Source organism: Narcine bancroftii, chromosome 2 (genome assembly GCF_036971445.1).
Source record: "Narcine bancroftii isolate sNarBan1 chromosome 2, sNarBan1.hap1, whole genome shotgun sequence".
In the NCBI taxonomy this organism is placed as follows: domain Eukaryota; kingdom Metazoa; phylum Chordata; class Chondrichthyes; order Torpediniformes; family Narcinidae; genus Narcine; species Narcine bancroftii.
Window position 1 is genome coordinate 219,837,128 of NC_091470.1, and position 22,701 is coordinate 219,859,828.

Here is a 22,701-nt window from a genome sequence, read left to right on the forward strand (position 1 = left end):
CGCCTTTCACTTCTTTGACAACTTCCGATTCCATAGTCTTCACTGTCTCATCTTCGCTGTGTTTGGAGACTCTGCACGCCTCCATCCTCCATCTCAAAGCCCTTTGCTTCTTCCCTCCAATTCCACGTGGGGCTCCAATCCCACCCTGTTCTCTTTACACCAGCTTCTTTGCTTCTTTCAACCAGTCTTGATGAAAAGTTTCAGCTTGAAATGTCAACTATTCCTTTTCTCCCAATGATGCTTCTTGACCCACTGAGTTACTCCACCAGACTGGGTTATGCTTCAGATTCCAGCATCTGGAGTCTCCAGTGTCGATGGTTGCAATTGGTTTAGTGTTTTAAAAAGAGAGGAACACCATGGAAGCTTAATAGTTCCACAAGGATAACCAGAAAACGGGAAGAATTCTGGGTCAAGCAGAATCTGTGGAATTTGCAGAGCTTGATTGGGAGAGATGTTTGCTGGTCAGGGAATGGTGAGAGAGTGGGAATTTTTAAGGATGAGTTTGCAAGAGTTCTGGCATAGCGTATTATTAGGATGAAGGGCAAAGATGGTAAGTTTAGGGAACTCTGATTGACTCGTGATATAGAATCTTAGAACACAACAGCACAAGAACAGGCCCTTCAGCCAAACTATTTTTCTAGCTTGCCCATTGACCTATACTTGGAACATAGCCCTCAATACTACCTCTCAGCCATGTACCTATCTAAATTTGAAACTGATCTAGCATTCGCCCCATTAGCTTGTAGCTCATTCCACGCTCCCACCACTCTCTACCTTGTTACCCCTAATGTTCCTTTTCACTGTTTCACCCTTGTCCACTTCTTGTCTTGCCTATCTTAGTGGAAAAACACTGCTTGCATTTATCTGAACCTCTCATAATTTTGTTTGCCTCTTATCAAATCTCCCCTCATTCTCTGCTGCTCCAGGGAATAAATTCCTAACCTTCGTCAAGTCCCAGTATCATCCTTGTCAATCTTCTCTGTACTCTTACAATCCTATTGATATCTTTCTTGTGACCAATACTCCAAATTTGGCCGCACCAATGTCTTGTACCACTTAGCCACATCATCCCAGCTCCTATACTCAATACTTTGATTTATGAAGGCCCACATGTCAAAAGCTCTCTTTACCACCCTATCTCTCTGTGATGCCACTTTCAGGGAATTGGGTATCTGTATTCACATATCCCTCCACGACAACATTTACCGTGGCTGTTTTACCTTGGCTAGTCCTTCCAAAGTGTAACACTTCACACTTGTCTGTGTTAAACTCCATCGGCAATTTTTCCAGCTGGTCCAGATCCCTCTGCATGCCTTGAAAGCCTTCCTCACTGTCCCTTACACCTCCAATCTTTGTGTCCTCTGCAAATTTGCTGATCCAGTTTTCCATATTATCATCTAGATTATTGATATAACAAAGCAAGCACCAATCCTTGAGGCCTCCAGGCAGAGAGGCAATCATTCACTATCATTCTCTGGCTTCTCCCATAAAGCCAATGCCCCATCCTGACCACCAAGCGACTGAACCTTCTTGACCAACCTCCCATGTGGGACTTGTCCAAAACCTGACTCAAGTCCATTTAGACACAATCCCTGGCCTTTCCTTCATAAACTTTCCTCATTAATGCCTCCAAAAGCTCTATAAGATTGATTAAATATAACCTACCATGCAGAAAACCATGTTGACTATCCCTAATCAGTCCTTGTCTATCCAAATACTTGTATATCTGATCTCTTAGAACACATTACAATAACTTACCCACTACTGATGTCAGGCATACCTGCCGATACATTCCTGGATTGTTCTGGAGCCTTTTTTAAATAGCGGAACAATATTGGCTATCTTACAATCCTCCACCGCCTCACTTCTGGAGCCTTTTTTAAATAGCGGAACAATATTGGCTATCTTACAATCCTCCACTGCCTCACTCCTGGCTAGGGACATTTTAAATATCTCTGCTAGGGCCCCTGTGCAATTTCTACACTAGCTTTCTCAAGATCAGAATGAATATCTTGTCAGGCCCTGGGGATTTATCCACCCTTATTTGCCTCGAGTGCAAGCACTTCCTCCTCTTTAATCTGTACAAGTTCATTGATCTCACTGCTTGTTTGCCTCACTTCCCTAGACTGTGTCCATCTCCTGAGTAATTACAAATGCAAAAAAGAAACCATTTGAGATCTCCCCATCTCTTGATTCAATACATTGCTGGCTGACCATTCTGATCTTTAAGAGAACCAATTTGTCCCCTGCTATCCTTTTGCTCTTAATATATCTGCAGAAACCTTTGGGAATTTCCTTCACCTTGCCTGCCAAAGCAACCTTGTCTTCTTTAATCCTCCTGAGTTCTTTATTTAGATTTTTTTTTTGCCTTTTTTATATCCCTCAAGAACTGCATTTGCTCCTTGTTGACTATACCTGCTTTGCATGTCTTTCCTCTTCACCAGATCTCAATATCTTTTGAAACCCAAAGTTCCATATGCCTGTTAACGTTGCCTTTAATTCTGACAGGGACGTACAAATGTTAGAATCCCATTTACAAGCACATCTTTACCAAAAAATCCACGTTTACCAGATCCTTTCTCAATCCCCCAAAATTGGCCTTTCTCCCGTTTAGAATCTCAACTCGAGGACCTGACATATCTTTTGTATAATTATCTTCAAAATACTGGCATTATGATCACTGGATCCAAAGTGTTCCCCTACACACACTTCCATCACCTATCCTGTGTCATTCTCGAATAGGAGATCTAGCTTTGCATCTTCTCTAGATGGGACCTTTATTGATTTAAGAAATGTTCCTGAACATATTTGACAAACTCAAAGCATTCCAACTGTTTTACAATATGGGAGTCCCAGGTAATATGTGTAAAGTAACCTACTATCACAATTTTATGTTTCCTGCTATCTTGCTGCAGATTTCATCATACAACCTAATTAATGTGGCCATCCCTTTTTCATTCCTCAGTTCTATCCATATACCATCAGTAGACGAGCCCTCTATTCTGTCTGAGCACTTGCGTGACATTTTCCCTGAAGTACAATGCCACCCCTCCCCCTTTCATCCCTCATGTTCTATCATATCTGAATCAATGGATCCCCAGATCTCTGATTACAAGAGGGCCAGTCCTGCTCCTCCTACAACCAAGTCTCACTAATGGCCACAATGTCATAATTCCACATGCCAGTCAACGCTTCAAGCTCATTTGCCTTTCCTACAATACTCCTCGCATTGAAATACAGTGCCCTCCATAATGTTTTGGACAAAGATACTTTTTTCCTTTATTTCCTCTTGTGCTCCACAGTTTTAAATTTAATCAATCAATTCATATGTCATGAAAGTGCGCATTCCAGATTTTATTGAAGGTCATTTGTATACAGGTAGTCCCCAACTTTCGATTGTAATGGGGACCGAAGGATTGGTTGTAACTTGGGGTTGGTCAAAAGTCAGGGAACGGGGACCTCGGGGTGCCAGTGGAGAACGGGGACTTTGGGATGCCTCGGGGAACAAGGAGCGGGGACTTCAGGCTGTGTCAGGAATGGGGACTACTGTATACAGTACATTTAATACAAAATATGTACTTATACAGTAGTTTAATAAAATTTTTTTAAAATTTGGACATAGGTGCGGGTGGGCATAACTCGCGTAGGTTGGAAATGGAGAACTACCTGTATATTTTAATTTGACCATGTAGAAATTACAGCACTTTATATATAGTTTCCCCTATTTCAGTGTTCCATAATGTTTGGGAGATTTATCTTCACAGGTGTTTGTGATTCCTTAGGTTTGTTTTATTGTTTCATTGGTGCAGGTGTAAGTGAGCTAGGCTTATTTCTAAGCTTTTGATCAACTTTGGAGTCTAGTAGACATTTATCAACTTGAGGACCAGAGTTGTGCCAATGAAAGTCAAAGAAGCTGTTATGAGTGTGAAAACTAAGAATAAAAGAGCAAGAAATGTCACCCAAACTTTAGGTTTACAAAAATCAACAGTCTGGAGCATCATTAAGAAGAAAGAGCACACCGGTGAGCTCAGATGAATTATGCCTCTCGCTGGAAAGGAGCATGGAGTCTCAGCTACATTGTGCAAATATTTTTTTTTTCTTTTTTGCAGAATGGATCATGTGGATTATGCAATGCACCTAAAAAATCTTGGTAATGAAGCGTTCAAAAAACAGAATTATTGTGTTGCAATCCAAAGATACGATGAAGCTTTGCGAATACTTCAGGTTTTGCAGCCAGGTGGAAGGTAAACATTATTTTGAACTTCACAAACATTGCACAGAATTTCTGTCATGAGCCTTGTATCCTGGTTGCACCAGGGCACAGGGTCAATTTGAAAGGTTTGCTGGATTATTATTTCCATTCTGTGGCTGTGTCCCTTCTTTTGCGATAGGTGAGGTCAGAACACACACTTCACTCATCTGCATTATTGACTGAATTTACTTCTGAACTCTGCAGAGTACTTTCCTTTTTTCGATTTCCATCTCAAAACTTAATTTTAAGGCGTCTTGCTGAGCAAACAGCCGCACACCTGAAGCGCAGTTTTGAGCAGGATTGTGATCCAGCACATTACCGGGTTGTTCATCTGGACAAATGGTAGAACAGTATCTGCTGACTGAACGGCATTAAAATGATTAGAGATTCAACAGAACTCTGCATATTGTAACAATATTAATATTTGGGGAGATTTTATAAGATTTAGAGGAGGTCACATACATGCACACATTTTAAAACCTATCTTATTTGAAAGATTGAAGAAATATTGATCTCTTACAGAATGTAAGCACCTTTCACAAGTTGGTGTTAATTAAACTGACTTTGAATGACCATTGTTTGGAATGAGGATTGACAGATGGCTAGTGGAAGCAGTTTTCAAGGGTTTTGCCAGAGTGCACAGAAAGGTCACTCTTGGATTGTTTACCTAAGATAACAACTTGAGAAGAAGAAGGAACTCCTGTTGTTTGTTGGAAAAAGTGGGGGTTTTGCAAGACATGAGTCACATGCTCTCTTTGGAGTGAGAGGGAGCGATAGAAGAAAAGGCCTGTCAGCTGGTGTGTGTGTGAGACACAGTGTAATCCAGGAAGAATTGATGAAAAGTTCCAAAAGCAGTGGATGGCTGGAAGTGCTATCTGTCTGATGTTTATCTTGGAATAAGGGGAACAGAAGGAGCTCTGTCATAACCTGAAAGAAAGAGGTTACCATCTGAAAAACCCTGATAGGGCAAGTTTCATCAGTGAGACATTGAAATGACTAATGGTGGTACCTCAGTTGTGGAAGTCCTGGAGCAACAAATATCTCTCTCTGCAAACCCTACAAGAACCTTCCTGAATGGTAAACATTTACCTTTCAAGCACCAAGCCTGGTGAATTTTATACATGTAAATTCTGTGCACAGTATGGTGATTGCCTGCAACCAGAGAACTTGGAAGAAGAAGTGAGATTGAACTTTTCTTAAATCCACACACACACATTACATAAACGTGCGCTTAGAATTAGAAGGGGGTAATTTGGGTTAGTATAGAATATAAGTATAAGTATAGAGTTAAGTTAAAGTTTGATTCTATTTTCATGTTTGAAGTTGATTAAAAATACTTGTTTTAAAAACCACTTGTCTTGGTGAATGTCTATTGCAGCTGGGTTTTGGGGTCCTTTGGGCTCATAACAATATGAACACCACGGCTATAACAAAAAATAAGTCAGTTATGTTTTTAACATAATGATTCCCAATTTCTCGGAACGCAGCAGCTGTGTAAAAAAAAAAACATAACTGACTTTTTTTGTTATAGCTGTGGTGTTCATTTGCTGAGTTCTGTTTAATTTCTGATCATTTTAATGCCATTCAGTCAGCAGGTACTGATCTACCATTTGTCCAGATGCTCACCATTTCTGATCCCCTAGTTATTTTCACGGATGGCTGCAGTCGAAACTGAACTGCAGGTGATCCATGAACAATGGGCACATGAGTAGGACGCCCAGCCTCCTCAAATACCGCACTTCCAGTATTCTGTCGAAACTCACAGTGTGATGCCGATATTTGGAGTTTTGGTTATTCCTGTGTGAACCACCACTCCCGCAAGGTAGGGAGACACTTCAGAACAGAAAAAAATAATGCAAGTTCTATGTTTTTTAACAAAATAAAGTGGCTACGTATACCAACATCCCAAAATTCTTCCAACATCTACCCAGCGCAAGCCACCACGATGGAGGAGAATCAGAATTTCATTTGTTATCATGAACAAATCAAAATTCATTGTTTTGTGGCAGCATTACAGGTGCAAAATGGTTATGAATTACATTTAAAAAAAAATAACTTAAAAAATGTAATTTATAGTATAATTATTGCCTGCTGTCGGCTACCAATGCAGCTCAATGTAGATTGAGGTAGAATAGCATCCCAAAGTCATGCATGTGATTGATACTCTAGCTATCACCCAAAATATTCCCTCTCCAGTGCACTATAACGACATTGCTCCATCTACAAAATGTATGGTGGTCTACGCTGACAGCACCTCCCATTCCAGTCACCCCTGCAGCTGAGGAGGACATGGTTATGGGCATATAGAAGCCCAATGAAAACCCACCAAAAACTGCAGATTCCATCCAAATGATGTATCATCCAGTTCTGGACATATATAGTTATTCGTTCGTTGCTGATAGAAGTTTATAAAATTAGAATAGAGCCTCACAATCTTTAAGGTGGGGTTTTTTTTTACAAATGATCAAGGTTCAAGATTCCTTTCATTGTCTTGTAATAATTCAGTGGTACTAGATCTGTCGTCTCCAATCAAGGGTCCGGGAGGGTGTGGGGATCCCCTGCTTATATATAGTGTGAGATGTCTGCATTGCCTGTGTGAATTAGTAATTGTGCACTGTTTAACGATCTCCCCTGTTAGTCTCCAGTTACGATTTTCCCATGCTCCTTTATAAATTGTGTTCGTATGTTTTATTGTGCACGTATTTTCCCTTGCTCTTTTATTTGTGTGTGTTTTATTCCCACTACCCACACTTCTATTTGTTGTGTTAATAAAAGTTATGTTTGATTGCAAACCCTTATGTCCAGACTCCTCTCTCTGTGAACCCACAAAACTTGACACTTTCTCAACACAACAATGTGCCTATATGAAATATGACAGAAAATGCCAGCTTCGGACCTCCATTTCCTAAAGTGATAAGATGAACATGATTAAATTTAATGTGCAAAAGTAGACTACACGACTTTCTTTTTTGTTTTTCTTTTGTGTGTAGATGTTGTATTTTATATGTTTAATATTTTTTGGTTTTAGAGGGGGGTGGGAAGGGGGGAGGGAGGGTAGGTGGGAGAAAAGAGGGAAAATGTGTATATTTAATGAAAAACATTTGAACATATTGTTATTAATATGGTTCATAGTGCGATAAATAAAAAGTTACAAAAAAAACCACAACAATGTGCCAATGTGCAGGATAGAAAGAGCCGACAGGGCTGTGAACTCGGCCAGTGACATGATGGGCATGAATCTTCCTTCCATCAAGGACATCTACAAGAAAGCAACCTCCATTCTCAAGGGCCCTCACCACTCAGGCTGTGGTTTTTCACTCTTTTACCATCAGGAAGAAGGTACTGGTGTCTGAAGTCAAACACCCAGCAGAACAAAAGCAGCTTCTTCCCCTCCGCCATCAGATTTCTGAATGAACAAAGAACCACGGCACAACTTCACTTGCACTAATTTATTTCTTTTTTAAGTGAATTTTATAGTAATATTTGCACCTGTAAAGCTGATGAATTTCATGACATGTTCATAAAATAAATAAATCCTGATCCTGGGACATGCAGGAACATTGTTTGGGAAGTAGGGGTGAGAGATTTGGGATATCCATGAATTTGGTAATGGCGATTGAAGCAGATGTGAATTCAGTATTTGAGATAAGGAGATAAATGGTTTGAAAAAATATTGTTCTGACTTGGTGAGATGGAGGATAAATGTCAGTTTAAACTGGATGAGGTGGAATGTGGGATTTCTTCCATTGTTGCTGATAAATTTGTAATGTTAAGTATGGAAAGAATTCATGCACATTTTCTGTTCTAGGGAGCTAGCTGTGCTCTACTGCAACAGATCAAATGCCCTTTATAATCTGAAGATGTGGCAGGATGCCTTTCAGTCTGCTCACTATGCTACTGCCATAGACTACACATATATCAAGGTAAGGCAGTGTTTTCTCACATTAACTCTTGGCGTTGATCATGGACTCTAACATTCCAATTCAAGATATACCAGATGCCCGTGTTTATACACTAAGGCTATTCAGATAGGTTTCATATAACCATATAGCAATTACAGTACAGAAACAGGACATCTCGGCCCCTCTAGTCCGTACCGATCTAGGTGATCTCTAGTCCCACCTACCTGCACTCTGCCCATAACCCTCCAATCCCCTCTCATCTATATACCTATCCTCATTTTCCTTAAATGATATAATTGACTTTGTTGTGACCATCTCTTCCAGAAGCTCATTCCACTCAGCCACCACTCTGAGTGAAGAAGTTCCCTCTCATGTTACTTCTAAACTTTTTCCCCCTAACTCTCAACTTGTGACCTCTTGTTTGAATCTCACCTACCCTCAAGGGAAAGAGGCTATTCACATCTACTCTATCTATCCCCCTCATAATTTTAAATACCTTCTCAACCTTCTACGATCCAATGAATAAAGACCTAATCTACTCAATCTTTCTTTGTAATCCAGGCAACATTTTAGTAAATCTGCTCTGCATCCTCTCTTCCTTATTGATATCCTTCCTATAATTTGGTGACCAGAACTGTTTCCTTATGCAATTCTGAATTTAGGTGATGAGTAAGTTTGCAGGCAGTTCATCAATTGGGTAGAGTTGAGGATTGTGAGTAAGGTTGTCAAAGGATACAGCACGTTGCAGCAGTTGGAAATATGGGCAGAGAAATGGCAGGTGGAAATTAATCCAGATAAGTGTGAAATGTTGCACTTTCGGAGGTCAAATGTGAGAAGTAAGTGGACAGTAAATAGAGCATTGATGTTCAAAAGGATCTGGGGATAGATGGCCAATACCCGCAAGTGGCAGTCAAAAGAGTGGCAAAGAAGGCTTATGGCTTATCGCTTATGGCTTATCGAGTATGGCACTGAGTATAAAAATTGGCAAGTCACATTGCAAATGTACAAAACATTGGTCATGCCATAATTGGAGTGTCATGTGCAGTTCTGGATGCCCCGGGACAGAAAAGATGTGGAGGCTATGGAGAGTGTGCACAAGAGATGCTGCCTGAATTAAAGAGTATGAGCTCCAAGTGGAAACTTGGATTGATTCCTCTCGTTGTTAGAGGCTGATAAATGTATACAAAATACAATAGATGTGGTTAGGGTAGCTAGTCAATCTTTGTCCCAATATGGAAATATTGAATACTAGAGGGCATAGATTTAAGGTGAAAAGGGGAAAATTTAAAGGGGATTTGCAGGGCAATTTATTTTGGTTTTTCAGAATGATTAGGTGCCTGCAATGCACCACCAGTTGAGGCGGTGGAAGCAAATATGACAGTGACATTTAAGAGGCATTTGGTTGGACACATGAACATGATGACTGTCTAGAGCAGGGATGTCAAACTCAAATTCACCGAGGGCCAAAATTAAAAACTTGGTCTAAGTCGTGGGCCAAACTAAATATTTATTGAAAATTTTCAACAACATCTGCACGTTTTCTCTTCTTTCAACATATGTAATGTTAAACTTTTTCTTATTAAAATAAATGTTTAATAATAGTTTTGGTTAAACTCTTTCCAGAAGAAGCATTAACAAATGAGAAATAAAATATTCAATAAATAATATTTCTCTATAGCCTTGAAGCTCCTTTTAAATGTATTTTTTTCACAAGCCAACAAGTCAAAAAAATAACAACTTGCTTCAATGACAAACAGGTTTGTCTTTTAAAATGATGAACATATAGTCTGTCTCCCACCTGTGTTGAAAGGTCCTGTTTTCTGTCTTTCGTTTGGCCATTTTTCGTAAGGGGTTTATTACATGTGAGTTGGGCGACAGGTCACAGATGCTAATGAAAGTAAACAGAGGAGGTGGGGCGATTAGTGGGCTGACGGGCCGGCGCCAACGAATTTGCAAAGCATTCTGGGATATTTAGTATTAGCTGTATACTGGCGCGGCGTCCAGTGGGCCAGCTCTAATACATATTTGATATGATCTTGCAGGCCAAATATAATTATATCACGGCCAAATTTGGCCCGCGGTCCTGAGTTTGACATGTGTGGTCTAGAGCATGCATAGGAAGGTGGACATAGTCTTGATTGGCAATATGGTTGGCACACACATCATTGGCTGAGAGGCCCATTCCTGCGCTGAATTATTCTGTATGATCTGCTGATTTGGCATCTAGCTCGCCAGACATTAACCATGCTGTTTGTCTGCTTGCCGTGGTCCCAGTTCCCGTAATGCTTGTTCATTCTCCAGGCACCCTGGTTCTCATCCTTCCTTTCACTCATTGGGGCTGCAGTTCCAATGCTACCTTAACCTGCTGGGCTTCCCACTTCCCATGCACACTGATCACAAAAGTCTTGAGCGTTCTTGTCTATTTAATTTTGACGTGCAGCACGGAAATGGGGCTTTCCTGCCTTGAGTTCGTGCCGCACAAATACCCTAATTAACCTACAGCCCTGGTACATTTTGAAGGGTGGGAAAAACCTCAGAGCCCAGAGGAAACTCATGCAGACATGGGAAGAACATAGGAACACGTTACAGGCACTTGCTGGATTCAAACCTGGATCACTGATGCAGTAATAGTGTGGCACTAAATGTGGTGCCCATTGTGGATGAATAAAGTTTAACAAAGTTAAAGAACTGTAATCTGATAAAAGTTTGTTATTTTTTGTCATCTGATTGTACCATTACAACCTGACATGACAGGATTCTCCACCCATAGTGTAGAACAGTACAAAGACAAATACAGACATAACACACATACAGACAAATGATACATACGTGCATACCAAATATTAAAATAAATATTATATTAAATAGTAGAGTCACAGAGAGTTGTTTTAGCAGTTCAAGTCATTCAGCATTCTCACTGCCCAAGGGAAGAAGTTGTTTCTCAGCATGGTGGTTCTGACTCTGATACTCCTGTATATCTCACCCGAAGAGAGCAGCTGAAAGACGATGCATTTGGAGTGGTCAAGGTCCTCACAGATTTTTCTAAGCTCTTTTTGAACAACAATCCCAGTTAATCAATTCGATGTGGTGGGGGGGGGGGGGGGGTGGTGGTGGGGATTGTCCAAGGACGAGAACTCTCCACGATGCATTAATACTAATTTGATAGTGGAGAGCACCAAGTTCTTCGGTGTTCACCAAAAACTGACCTATCCTGGTCATGCGACATCTCCACACTTCTCAGGAAGGCGCAACAATAACTGCAGCTTTTATGGACTTGTGCATTGACCTCCGATCCAATGCTCAACCAAAATCGTACCACACTGTGATGCAGCCAGCCAGGGCGCTCTTGATGGAGTTCCTGTAAGACATTGACAGGATGATGGCCAGTAGCCTTGCCCACCTTAACCTTCTCAGGAAGTGCAGTTACTGTTGCACCTTCCTGACAAGTGAGGAGATGTTGTGTGACCAGGATAGGTCACTTCTTAAGTGAACACCGAAGAACTTGGTGCTGTCCACTATCAAGTTATTCATGTGTTGAGGAGAGTTCTCATCTATGGACCTCCTGAAGCCCACAATCATCTCCTTTATCTTGGCCATGTTGAGACTTGGGTTGTTATACTCGCACTATTTCCTTGAGTTTTTCTACCTCTTCATGACTTTGAATTTGCCTGTACTATTGTTCAGATTCTCTTTATTTTTAAAAAATATTTTTATTGAGTTTAACATAATAATCCTACATATAAAGTCTACTAACATAGCAAAAAGCAAGTCGTATCATAGACATATCACTAATTAATATGTAATTCAAAAAAATCCATCCATATTTGTTGCTTTAATATTATTTCTTAAAAATAATTCTGCATGGAAACCAATTGAGTTACCTTTTACCAACCCTTGATCAAAACTGAGTAATATCTGTCTAATTTCAAGATATAATCTAGGGCAACCATAATTAAACCTGAATATAATCTACCCCCCTCCATCTAATTACCTTGTAGAAAAAAAGTAATGCTATGGATCAAATTGCGACCTTTGGAAACCAATTGCCAGAGCATTCAAATGACTTGTATCTACCAGTCATGATAGTATTCTATGAATGGGCCCCACATCTTTTCAAATCTGTAATGTTGTATCCAATTTTCTCCAAGCTTAAATAGGACATTACATCATATAATCACTGTGTAGGAGTAGGTGGAGATTCAACTTTCCATTTCATTAAAATTGCTCGTCTGGCTATCAACATGCTAAAATCTAAAACTTTCTCTTGAAATGCAAATACAAGTACATCCGGTTCACAAGAAAAACCAAACAAGGCATGGTTCTACTTTGATCTTAAAAGCCATTGATAAAGATTGAAAAATGTTTTCCCAAAATCTTCATAAATTGGGACACACCCAAAACATATGAATCAACGAAGCTTCGAAAATTTTGCACTTCTCAATAATGCATCATCTGCATAAAAACGAGATCGTTTAAGTTTGGACATGTGTATTCTTTGTACCGCCTTAAATTGTAATGAACAATGCCTTGCACAAAATGAAGATTCAATAATCAAAATAAGAGTAAAGAACAAATGTTCATCTGAAATTATTAGATTGAGATCACATTCATTCTTAATCCCAGCCATTGAGGCTGATCTTAGATCCAGTACGATTGAACATAAAGAACTGTATCTCTACACAGATGGTCTTTGCTCTTTATTTCAAATCCAAGGTTTCCCTACCAAATATATTAACTATGCTTGCCCAATAAGGCCAGTTTTCGAGTTATAAATCAACTTTGTACAAGAGCGGACTATTGCCTTTAAAGGAATCTTTTTCAACGTATCCTAATTTTCCATTCAAAGTAGTGAAAGATTGATTTCAATACTGAGGAATTAGATTTACAAAAAGTTATAAAAATTTATTGAAAGAAAATTTCTTAGTATTACTTAATCAGATTAAAGTATTATTATCGGGATGGTCACAATGATTGGATGGATCAATTCAATTAAAATGAACAGTTTACCTAGATTTCTGTAATTTTTTCAAGCCTTACTAATTTTCATTCCCAAATCTTTCTTTAACTCATTAGATTCATTTTTTTTCTTCATATATATAAAAAAAATATATATATAAAAAAAAAATATATATATATATATAAATATGCGCCACAGAAAACTACCACATATAAATATATAAATAAAGCCCGTCTTCCAAAAACTAAAAGGAATGGGGGATTATCACTTCCAAATTTTTGATTTTATTATTGGGTGATTAATATCCGTAATTTACTTTTATTGTTACATTTTGATAAATTGGTGAATCTCCCTGCTTGGAACTGAAGTTTTCTAAAAAAAAAACCATGTATGTTGGCTATTTAAGGTTCTATTTAATCATTTTCCTTTTCGAAATTGATCCATAGTCTGATAATGAGAAATGGGTTGAGAAAATGGGCTCAATTTGGGAAATATTTTGTTTATAGACCTGCTTAACCTTTTATCTGGAATTCCAAAATCCGGCACCTTTTTTGGTAAACTGACATCTGCTCATCAAAGATGGAGTTTGGCACCAAACTTAACCAGTCGCAACCCTAGCTCAACTCCCTTGTATCCTGTTGCATTACACTACTTTTATAAGTGCCTCTGAATCACCTATACTAATGCCCGTCCAGTGTCGTGGCGCTTTCAGTTGGCCCAGTGTCAGCTCAATGGCTGTCTTCGCTATCCATAATCCCCCACACAGCTGAAACCACTGTACCAGTGCGGGGGAGACTGACAATTGTTAGGTCTGCTTTGTTCAAGAATGAGTGAGTCAGATACCAGACTGAGTCGAAATCAAGGTTCTTTATTACCGGATTGTAACACTTACAACTAACAGTGTTAGTTGGAGAAGGCGCATTCTCCTGATATCAGCAAGTGGTGTTTTTTTTTATACCTCAGGACACATACTTAGTAAATTATCATACCATTACACTGCCCAATGAATAAGCTGTTGCTACCCTTCACTGTTAGTCTGCTGCTCATCAGCTTGTTAGTGCCAAGTTTACAAGGTCACATCTGCATTCTGTTACTCCTTAGTACTGGGTGACTCCTTCTCCGGTCCCATCTCATGATGTTTTTACCTTACACAAGGCGGCCCGTTCTCCTGGCTTTGGTACAGCAGGGGGAGGGAGACAGCAGAGCAACTTGGGCAGACAGGGGTGGGGAAAGATAGCAGCGTAACTCAGATGGGCGAGGGGGGTGGGAGAGAGACAGCAGCATGACTTGAGCGGGCGAGAGGGAAGGAATGGCCGCATGACTCAGGTGTGCAAGGGAGAGAGATAGAGACGGCAGCGTGATTTGGGCGGGTGAGAGGGAGAGAATTTCGGTGGGTGAGGGGGAGAGAGAGAGACGGCCGTGTGACTCGAGAGGGTGGGGGGGGGAAGAGAGACAATAGTGCGGCTCAGGCGGGCAATGGGGGAGAGAGACGACAGCGAAACTCGGGTGGGCAAGGAAATGGGAGAGAGATGCCAGCATGACTCGAGCGGGCGAGGGGGAAAAGAGACTGCCGCGTGAATCAGATGGGTGAGGGAGAGAGAGAGAGATGGCAGCGTGACTCAGGTGGGTGAGGGGGGGAGAGAGAGAGATGACAGCGTGACTCGGGAGGGCGAGGGGGAAGAGACAGCAATATGGCTCGGGCGGGCAAGGGGGGGGAGTGGAACGGCAACGTGACTCAGGTGGGCGAGGGGATGGGGAGAGAGAAAGGCGGCACCACGACTCGGGTGGGGGAGGGTGGATATGGCAGCACGACTCAGGCAGGCTTAAAGGAACCGAAATAAAAATGATGCCAAAATCCAGAAGATTGCGAACAACGGCAGGTGTCCAGTCCTAGTTAAAAGGTTAGGCATCTGTAACAGTTTATCTCTTGCTAGTTCCATTATAGATAACTCTTTTTCAGCTGTCTGTGTTAGATGCAAACTTTAAGGAATAGTACAGATTAGGTATCAAAAGTTATAAAGATCTTTTTATTCAAGATAACTCTTCCTCTTTTAAACAATTGTCAACTAAATTTACTCTTTCTAATAGACATTTTAGATATTTACAAGTTAGGCATTTTGTTCAGTCAAAATTACACTATTTTCCTTGACACTCAAATTAAAATATTCTTGATTTTAAAAAAAATTTACAGTTTGTTCACAATGGATTCTTTGGCTTGGCTTCGCGGACGAAGATTTATGGAGGGGGTAAAAAGACCACGTCAGCTGCAGGCTCGTTTGTGGCTGACAAGTCCAATGCGGGACAGGCAGACACGGTTGCAGCGGTTGCAGGGGAAAATTGGTTGGTTGGGGTTGGGTGTTGGGTTTTTCCTCCTTTGCCTTTTGTCAGTGAGGTGGGCTCTGCGGTCTTCTTATTAATATCTTTTCAAATGGTATGGATCTATTTTTTTATTATTGTGTACCTGGTGAAATCAGAGCAACTTCCCTTTTTGACATAGGGCTACTACTGGGCTGGAAGAGCTTCAATGAAGATGTTTGATTATGAACTGGCTTATCAGTTCTTCTTTGAAGGATTAAATATCTTGGATGGAAATCGAGGCACATCTCACAACGATATTGCCGATTTCATTGTGGGAACCCTGACAGCTAAAGGTTTGTTAACACTTGCTCAATTGCTTTCCATATAAACTCATTGTCAAATGACAAATCTATTGAAGTAATAATAGAGGAATTGGATATAAAAGCAAAGGATGCACTTGAAACGTGCTTCGGATGGGATTGTGGATATTTGATGGTATTGGTGGTCATGAGCAATAATGTTCCCTACAAAGTGTAGGTAGCACAGGTGTTTGACCAAGAACATGCAAGAAGTTGGATCCAAGAATGTTAGAGACACTTTCAAGATGAAAAGCAGGATGGAGAAAATTGAAATGAAGGTTAATACTTAAACTCGAGATCATAATTAAAAATAAAATACTCGAGCGGTACAAAAGTGGTGGGGAGGTTATTGGAGACGATTCCAAAAGACGGGGATATATCAGCATCTGGAAAGGCAAGACCTGACTGGGGAAAAATGACCAGGGCCTTGCACTTGGGAAATAAGGTATCACAAATTTAATGGTTTTTTTTAAAAAAAGAGTTACCCAAGAGGGTATAGTCTACTTGCAGCTTAGCAAAGTGAAGGTACTGCATATTAGGTTGGTCAAGAAGAGATCACAGGGTGAGGTCATCAGGTGGATAAAATTGGTTGCTTGGAGGGAGACAGAGGGGAGTAGTGGAGGGTTGTTGTCAGATGGGAGGCCTGTGTCCAGTGGGGTGTTGCCATATCTTAAAAGAAAAAAGTATTCAAAGTTTTCAAAAGTGGTGGGAAACGAGAAAATTGGGAAAGCTTTTAAAAAAAAACACACCAAAACCCATTCAGAAAACAAAAAATAAAGATAGATAATCAAAGTACATTAACACAAAATATAAAAACAGGTTGTAAAATATGTTATAAATGTATAAAGCTGAAAAGAGTAGCTCACGAAAACATTGGACCATTAGAAGATAAGAAGGGGGAATTGATCATGGGTCATGCAGAAAGATCTAAACAAGTATTTTGTGCAAGTCTTCACAGTGGAAGACATGGATAACAGGCCAAAGATTGAAGGATTCTCACTATCGCGAAAGAGGTAGCACTGGGCAAGCTTGTGGATTAAACTGGGTCAGAAAGGCATGCAGGTCAGCACAGACAAATTGGACTGTATGGCCACGATGAATAAATTACTCAATGACAATGTTATTTTAACTTCCTGCTTAAAATGTTCTAGCAACATAAACCAACAAATAACAATTAAATTGTTTTTCACGAATGTTAACACACATTAATGACATGCTTTAGATTTGTAATTCATAGATTCTTTTTCACCTGATTATATCTTGTTTTCAAAGGAACAGATTACCATGTCTTTGAGATCCTAAACTGGAAATGCTACAGTTCCCAGATTTGGCAAATAGTCATCGAAAAAGCTGCAAAAATGAATTTGTGGGAAGTAAGTGGTGATATTAATAAAATTGGAATATTGCTGAACGAGATCATTGTGAGCGAACCTTCAAAAAAGAGGGTGGAAAGTTGAATCACAAATTTTACAAGATGGAAACGAGCTGATCACTCCTGTGAAAGCAGTCTGCAAGAACTTTCCAATCAGCCTTTTACATTAGATCTGGGTCTCAAAAATTATTCTGATCATTTGTTCATCAGATTGATTTCTTGTACAGAACATACACTAAACCTTAGAATAAACTTTAATGGGTTAATGAGATAGCATGTAATCCGGAATATTGATCTGAAGATTGAAGCATTTTCAGTACACTCTTAACTCCCTTCGCCCCCCCGTCCACTCTCCCCATCCCCCTTCTCGTCCACTCCCACACCCCCCTCTCGCCAACTCTCCCCACACCCCCCTCTTGCCCACTCTCCCCACACCCCCCTTCTTGCCCACTCTCCCCACACCCCCCTCTCGCCCACTCTCCCCACACCCCCCTTCTCGCCCACTCTCCCCACACCCCCCTTCTCGCCCACTCTCCCCACACCCCCCTTCTCGCCCACTCTCCCCACACCCCCTTCTCGCCCACTCTCCCCACACCCCCCTTCTCGCCCACTCTCCCCACACCCCCCTTCTCGCCCACTCTCCCCACATCCCCCCTCTCTCCTACTCTCCCCTCACCCACTCTCCTCACCCTCCTGACCCCAAAGCCTCCGCCCCCCCGCGCCTCCACTCCCCCAGCTTCCTACTTGCCCGACCCTTCGTGAGGACGAAAAGCAATTTGTTTCCTCCCCTCCTCTCTCCCTCTGGAGGAATATTATTTCCTCTAAACACTGCAGAATTTAATGTCCTCTGTTCACACAGAATTAAAAATGAGATGACTTGATTTTAAAGACTGATTACTTTGCAGGCACTTCATTTTGTACTTTGCAAATATTGCTGTATCCCAGGAAACATCTACAGCACCACTCAAATCCAGCTCAAGAACCTATTTGAGGTATGTTTATGATGTATAATAATATTTTTTAAAATTTAATTGAGAGGTACAGCACGGTAACAGACTCTTCCAGGCCATGCATTGTCATTTCCCTCATTCTTGTGCCCACGTTTCAGATCACTTGGACTGCATGCTTGTTCATTCATTTCCCTGTGTGCATTTTCCCCACCCTGGCCACTTTTTAAAAGAATAATTATGTCAGCGTTACTTGAAGAAAGCTGAAATCTGAGCATTGCCTTTTTCCAACTGAACTGAAATACTGTCGGATTTAACTGGATGTTCTGCTGAGATGATATTTTTTAGTCGGACAGCTGCAGGCAGAACGAAGTTCAAATGCAGGCTTTTGGTCAAAGCTGAGGCTTTGTAGTAAATCTTAAATGAATATCTTAAAAGGGCTCAGCGTTTCAACAGACAATGTAATCACTGTAATTTTTATTGAGGAGAAAGAGCAATTAATCCCATTACAGGAGCTGCAGATGCCTGAATTTTGACCAAAAAAATGAACTGCTGGCCAGGTAGCATTCACGGAGGGAAATGGACAGTTGCCATTTCAGGTTAAAAACCTTGCTTGAGGACCAAGAAAGAAGAGGAACGACTAGCAGCATTTGGCAGGAGAGGGAAAACGGTCAGTAGGTGATGGGGGAACAGAACAAGGGTCAAGATGAAGGCTGGAGGGAGGCAGGTCGGGTGAAGTTGGGAGACAGGGAGGGGATGGGTAGGGATGATCGAGGCAGACGGGGCCAGGAAGGGGAGGAGAGTCTGAAGATGGAGGTCACGTCACTTGATTGAAAGAAAAGTTGTAACTGGTCTGTGTTTAACTTAAATTATTTTTTAAATTTTGTCATTGTTCCATGGAGCATGGAGATTGTGCCTTTGGTCCATCTTGACCACGTGAGTCAGGGTGTCTTCCTGAGCTGGTGTCATTTACCTGCATTCAGGCCATACCTCCAAACTTTTCCTATTCATGTACTTGCCCAAAAGTCTTTTAAACATTATTGCACCCATTCTGATCACTTCTTTTCCCAGCACATTCATTGCACCCACTCCCCTTCATGAAAAGCTTATCTTCGGGTCACCTTCAAATCTTTGCCTGCTTGCCTTGGACCACTGACTGCTCATTTTAGATGATTCTACCCTGTGAGAAAAGACTGCAACAGTCTGTTTTATCTGAGCCCCTCATGATTTTAGAAGCCTGGGTAAAGTCAACCCTCTTCTCGTCACTCGAATAGCCGCTGCCTATCCAGTCTCAGCTCGTAACTCAAGCCCTGGCAATGTCTTCAGGAATGTTCTCTGCACCCTTTCTGGTCGCATCCTTTCTGTCATATAACAACCCCAGAACAGTGTGTCTCACCAACACCCTGTGAAGTTGCAGTGCACAGAAGTACCAGAGAAACTCAGCAGATCGTGCAGCATTTATTGGAAGTAACGCTTTGGCTCTGAGAACTTCATGGAGGAGTTGGGATTGCTGAATGATCATTGAGTCTAAGTGATTAGTTCTGGTTCTTGCTCTTCCCAGTTAGTGGTTGGGTTTTAGGAAGTTAGAAATCAATGACCAGTTGGAGAATCCTGGGCAGTTGTGGGTCAGTTGAAGATTGCTGATTTTGGGGTGGATCTCTTCATTGCTTGAGGAGGGGATGGGTGTTCTGTTTGGGTAGGGTGAATAGATGGGGTCAAGTTAAATTTGATTATATTAAGTGGTACCTGCTGTGTTGGGGGAAACTATTGGAAAAGTGGAGGAATTTGGATCTAATGTTGGAAAACTTTTTTTAAAATCTGGAGCGCAGAAATCTGAGGAGTGACCTTGTAGGGGTATATAAAATCATGAGGGGCTCATGATTGGGCGAATGGTCATCTTACTTGGTCATCTGGTGCAGCCATTCCCCAACCTTTTCTTGGTAGAGACATCTGGTGCAGCCATTCCCCAACCTTTTCTTGGGTAGGGTCATCTGATGCAGCCATTCCCCAACTTTGCTTGGCTATGGCCCCCTAAGAACTCTGTTCAAAATTTATGGGTCCCTCCTTGTCTGTGAATTGGTTAAGTTTTGTTGGTTTCCTACCAACTGATTTTAAAAAAAACCCACATTTTATGATTTTAGTCCATGCCATCCCTTGAATGTTCTGTGGCCTCCAGGGTTGGGGGGAGGGAGCAGGCAGGCAGGTGTATGGCCCCTGTTGCGAATGGCTTATCTAAAGCTTGGGGGCGTAAGTTTCAGGTGAGAGGGAAAGTTTCAAACGGGATCTCTGGGAGAGGTTTTTGACAGAGTGGGATGGGTATAAGGAGCTTGTTGTCAGAGGAAGCTGTAAAGGTGGGTACAGTGACAATCTGAAAAGATACTTAGATGGGTACATGGATGAGAAAGGTTTTGAAGGATATGGGCCAAATATGACAAAAATTCTGGTATGACACCAGAAATCCTGGCAAATTTCGACAGGTGTGGTGGAAAATGTGCTGACTGGCTACGTCACGGTCTGGTATGGGGACACCAATATCCCTGAGCAAAAAGCCTTGCAAAAGGTGGTGGACATAGCCCAGGATATCACAAGTAAAATGCTCCCCACTATTGAGTACACCTATGGGGAGCGCTGCTATCGGAGAGCAGCAGTGATCATCAAATACCCACATCACCCAGCACACGCTCTGTTCTCACTGCTGCCATCAGGGAAGAGGTATAGTTGCCACAAGGCTTGCACCACCAGGTTCAGGAACAGCTGCTCCCCCTCCACCATCAGACTCCTCAACAACAAACTCAATCAGAGACTCATTTAAGGACTCTTACTTGTGCACGTTATTGATTTTCTTTTTTTGTTATTTCAGTATTGCACAGTTTGTTTACATTCATTATCTTCTTACAGTTCTTTATTTGTTTACATGTTTACACTGTGTATAGTTTATTTTTTGCACTACCAATTAGTGGTAATTTTGACATGCCTGCAGGATAAAGGAATCTCAGGGTTGTATTTGATGTCTTGTATGTACTCTGGCACGAAATCTGAAATGCAGACAAATGGGCCAAAAGGCCTGTGACCAAACTGTTACAGGGATGAGAGTGAATGGGCATCCTGGTTGGCACAGACAAGTTGATCCCAAGGACCTGTTTCTATGCTGGGCAACTCACTTTATAAAACATCAGAAGTGCTCTGCACATCAAAGTACAGGGAGAATGTGACTGCATTGGAGAGAGAGGAGATTCACATGGATGCGGCTTGGGGTGGAGCAATTCAGGAAAGAGGAGAGCGCCTCCAAGACGATCACACTGATTACAGGAGGCCCCAGGACTGCATGCTTCGTCCAGTACTGTTCGCTCTGCTGACCCACGACTCGAAACACAGCTCAAACCATATTATCCAGTTTGCTGATGGCATGACGTTGGTGGGCCTCATCAGTAAGAACAAGGAAGCAGAATAGAGACGAAGTGCAGTCACTCACAATCAGTAATGTGAAAAAAACCAAAAGAGATGTTTGTCGACTTCAGGAGGGCCCGGGGACATCACACTCCGCTGACCATTGACGACTTGACTGTTGAGGCTGTCAAGAGTATCAAATTCCTCGGAGTGCACTTGGCGGAGAATATCACCTGGTCCCTTAACACTAGCACCATAGCCTGTAAGGGCTGAAGAACGTCCATCTCTCACCCTCCATCCTCACTGCATTCTACAGAGGATGTATTGAGAGTAGCCTCTGCAACTGCATCACCGCCTGGTTTGAAGCTGTACCTCCTCGGACCGCAAAACCCCGCAGAGGATAGTGAAGTCAACGGAAAAGATCATTGGGGAACATCTCCCTAGCATGGAGAACAACTACTACCCTCAATTCAGGCGGAAAGCAATAAACATTGTGAAAGACTCCACGCATCTCACGTGTAAACTGTTCTCCCTTCTGCCATCTGGCAGGAGGTAACAAAGCATTCGGGCCCTTGCATCCAGTGTGGGAGACAGCTTTTCCCCCCCCCCCAAGCCATCAGACTCCTGAACTCCCAGTACAGATGTGGATAGTGTGCTGTGGACTTTAAGTGTATACTGTGATGGAATATTTAGGAATGTTTTTGGGAGATAAATTGGTAACATTAGAGTAGGTTACATACATACACACATTTTAAAACAGATCTTATTTGAATACTGAAGAATTCATATTCAGTGACTTTATAGAAACTATGGAGAATGCTATGCACATTTCACAAGTAGGTGCTAATTGAAATGATGACATTAAATGAATGGACTGGAGACAGGTTGTCTGTGTTGGACATTTCTGACCTCTCTGCAAAGTGCTCACTCAAAGGTCAATGAGAGGTTTGTTTACCTAAAACAACAGATGGGAGCAGAAGACTGACTCCTATTGTTTGTTGGAGAAGGAGGGGGCTTTGCAAGTGAGAGAGAGAAGGACATGTGGCTGGCAGTTGGAATCTCAGATGGAGAGAGAGAGACACACAGCTGTACAGTGTCAGCAGGAAAAGCTTGTTGGAACTGAAAGAGAAGCTCCAGAGTGGTGGATGGCTGGAAGTGCTATCTGTCTGATGTTTCTCTTGGAATAAGAGGAACAGCAAGGAACTCTGTGGTAGCCTGAAATAAAGA

At 41.5% G+C, this 22,701-nt stretch overlaps 1 protein-coding gene across 2 annotated transcripts in view; it reads left to right on the plus strand.

The window, feature by feature from the left end:
- Nucleotides 1-22,701, plus strand: part of LOC138755085 (TPR and ankyrin repeat-containing protein 1-like) — a 112,733-nt gene that overhangs the window by 21,192 nt on the left and 68,840 nt on the right. For both annotated transcript variants that reach the window (XM_069920322.1, XM_069920321.1), the window contains exons 3-7: nucleotides 4,110-4,244; nucleotides 8,061-8,175; nucleotides 15,609-15,762; nucleotides 17,041-17,141; nucleotides 18,046-18,132. In XM_069920322.1, the coding sequence (XP_069776423.1) occupies nucleotides 4,111-4,244; nucleotides 8,061-8,175; nucleotides 15,609-15,762; nucleotides 17,041-17,141; nucleotides 18,046-18,132 (591 nt within the window). In that variant the 5' untranslated portion in view covers nucleotide 4,110. The remainder of the gene's footprint in view (nucleotides 1-4,109; nucleotides 4,245-8,060; nucleotides 8,176-15,608; nucleotides 15,763-17,040; nucleotides 17,142-18,045; nucleotides 18,133-22,701) is intronic.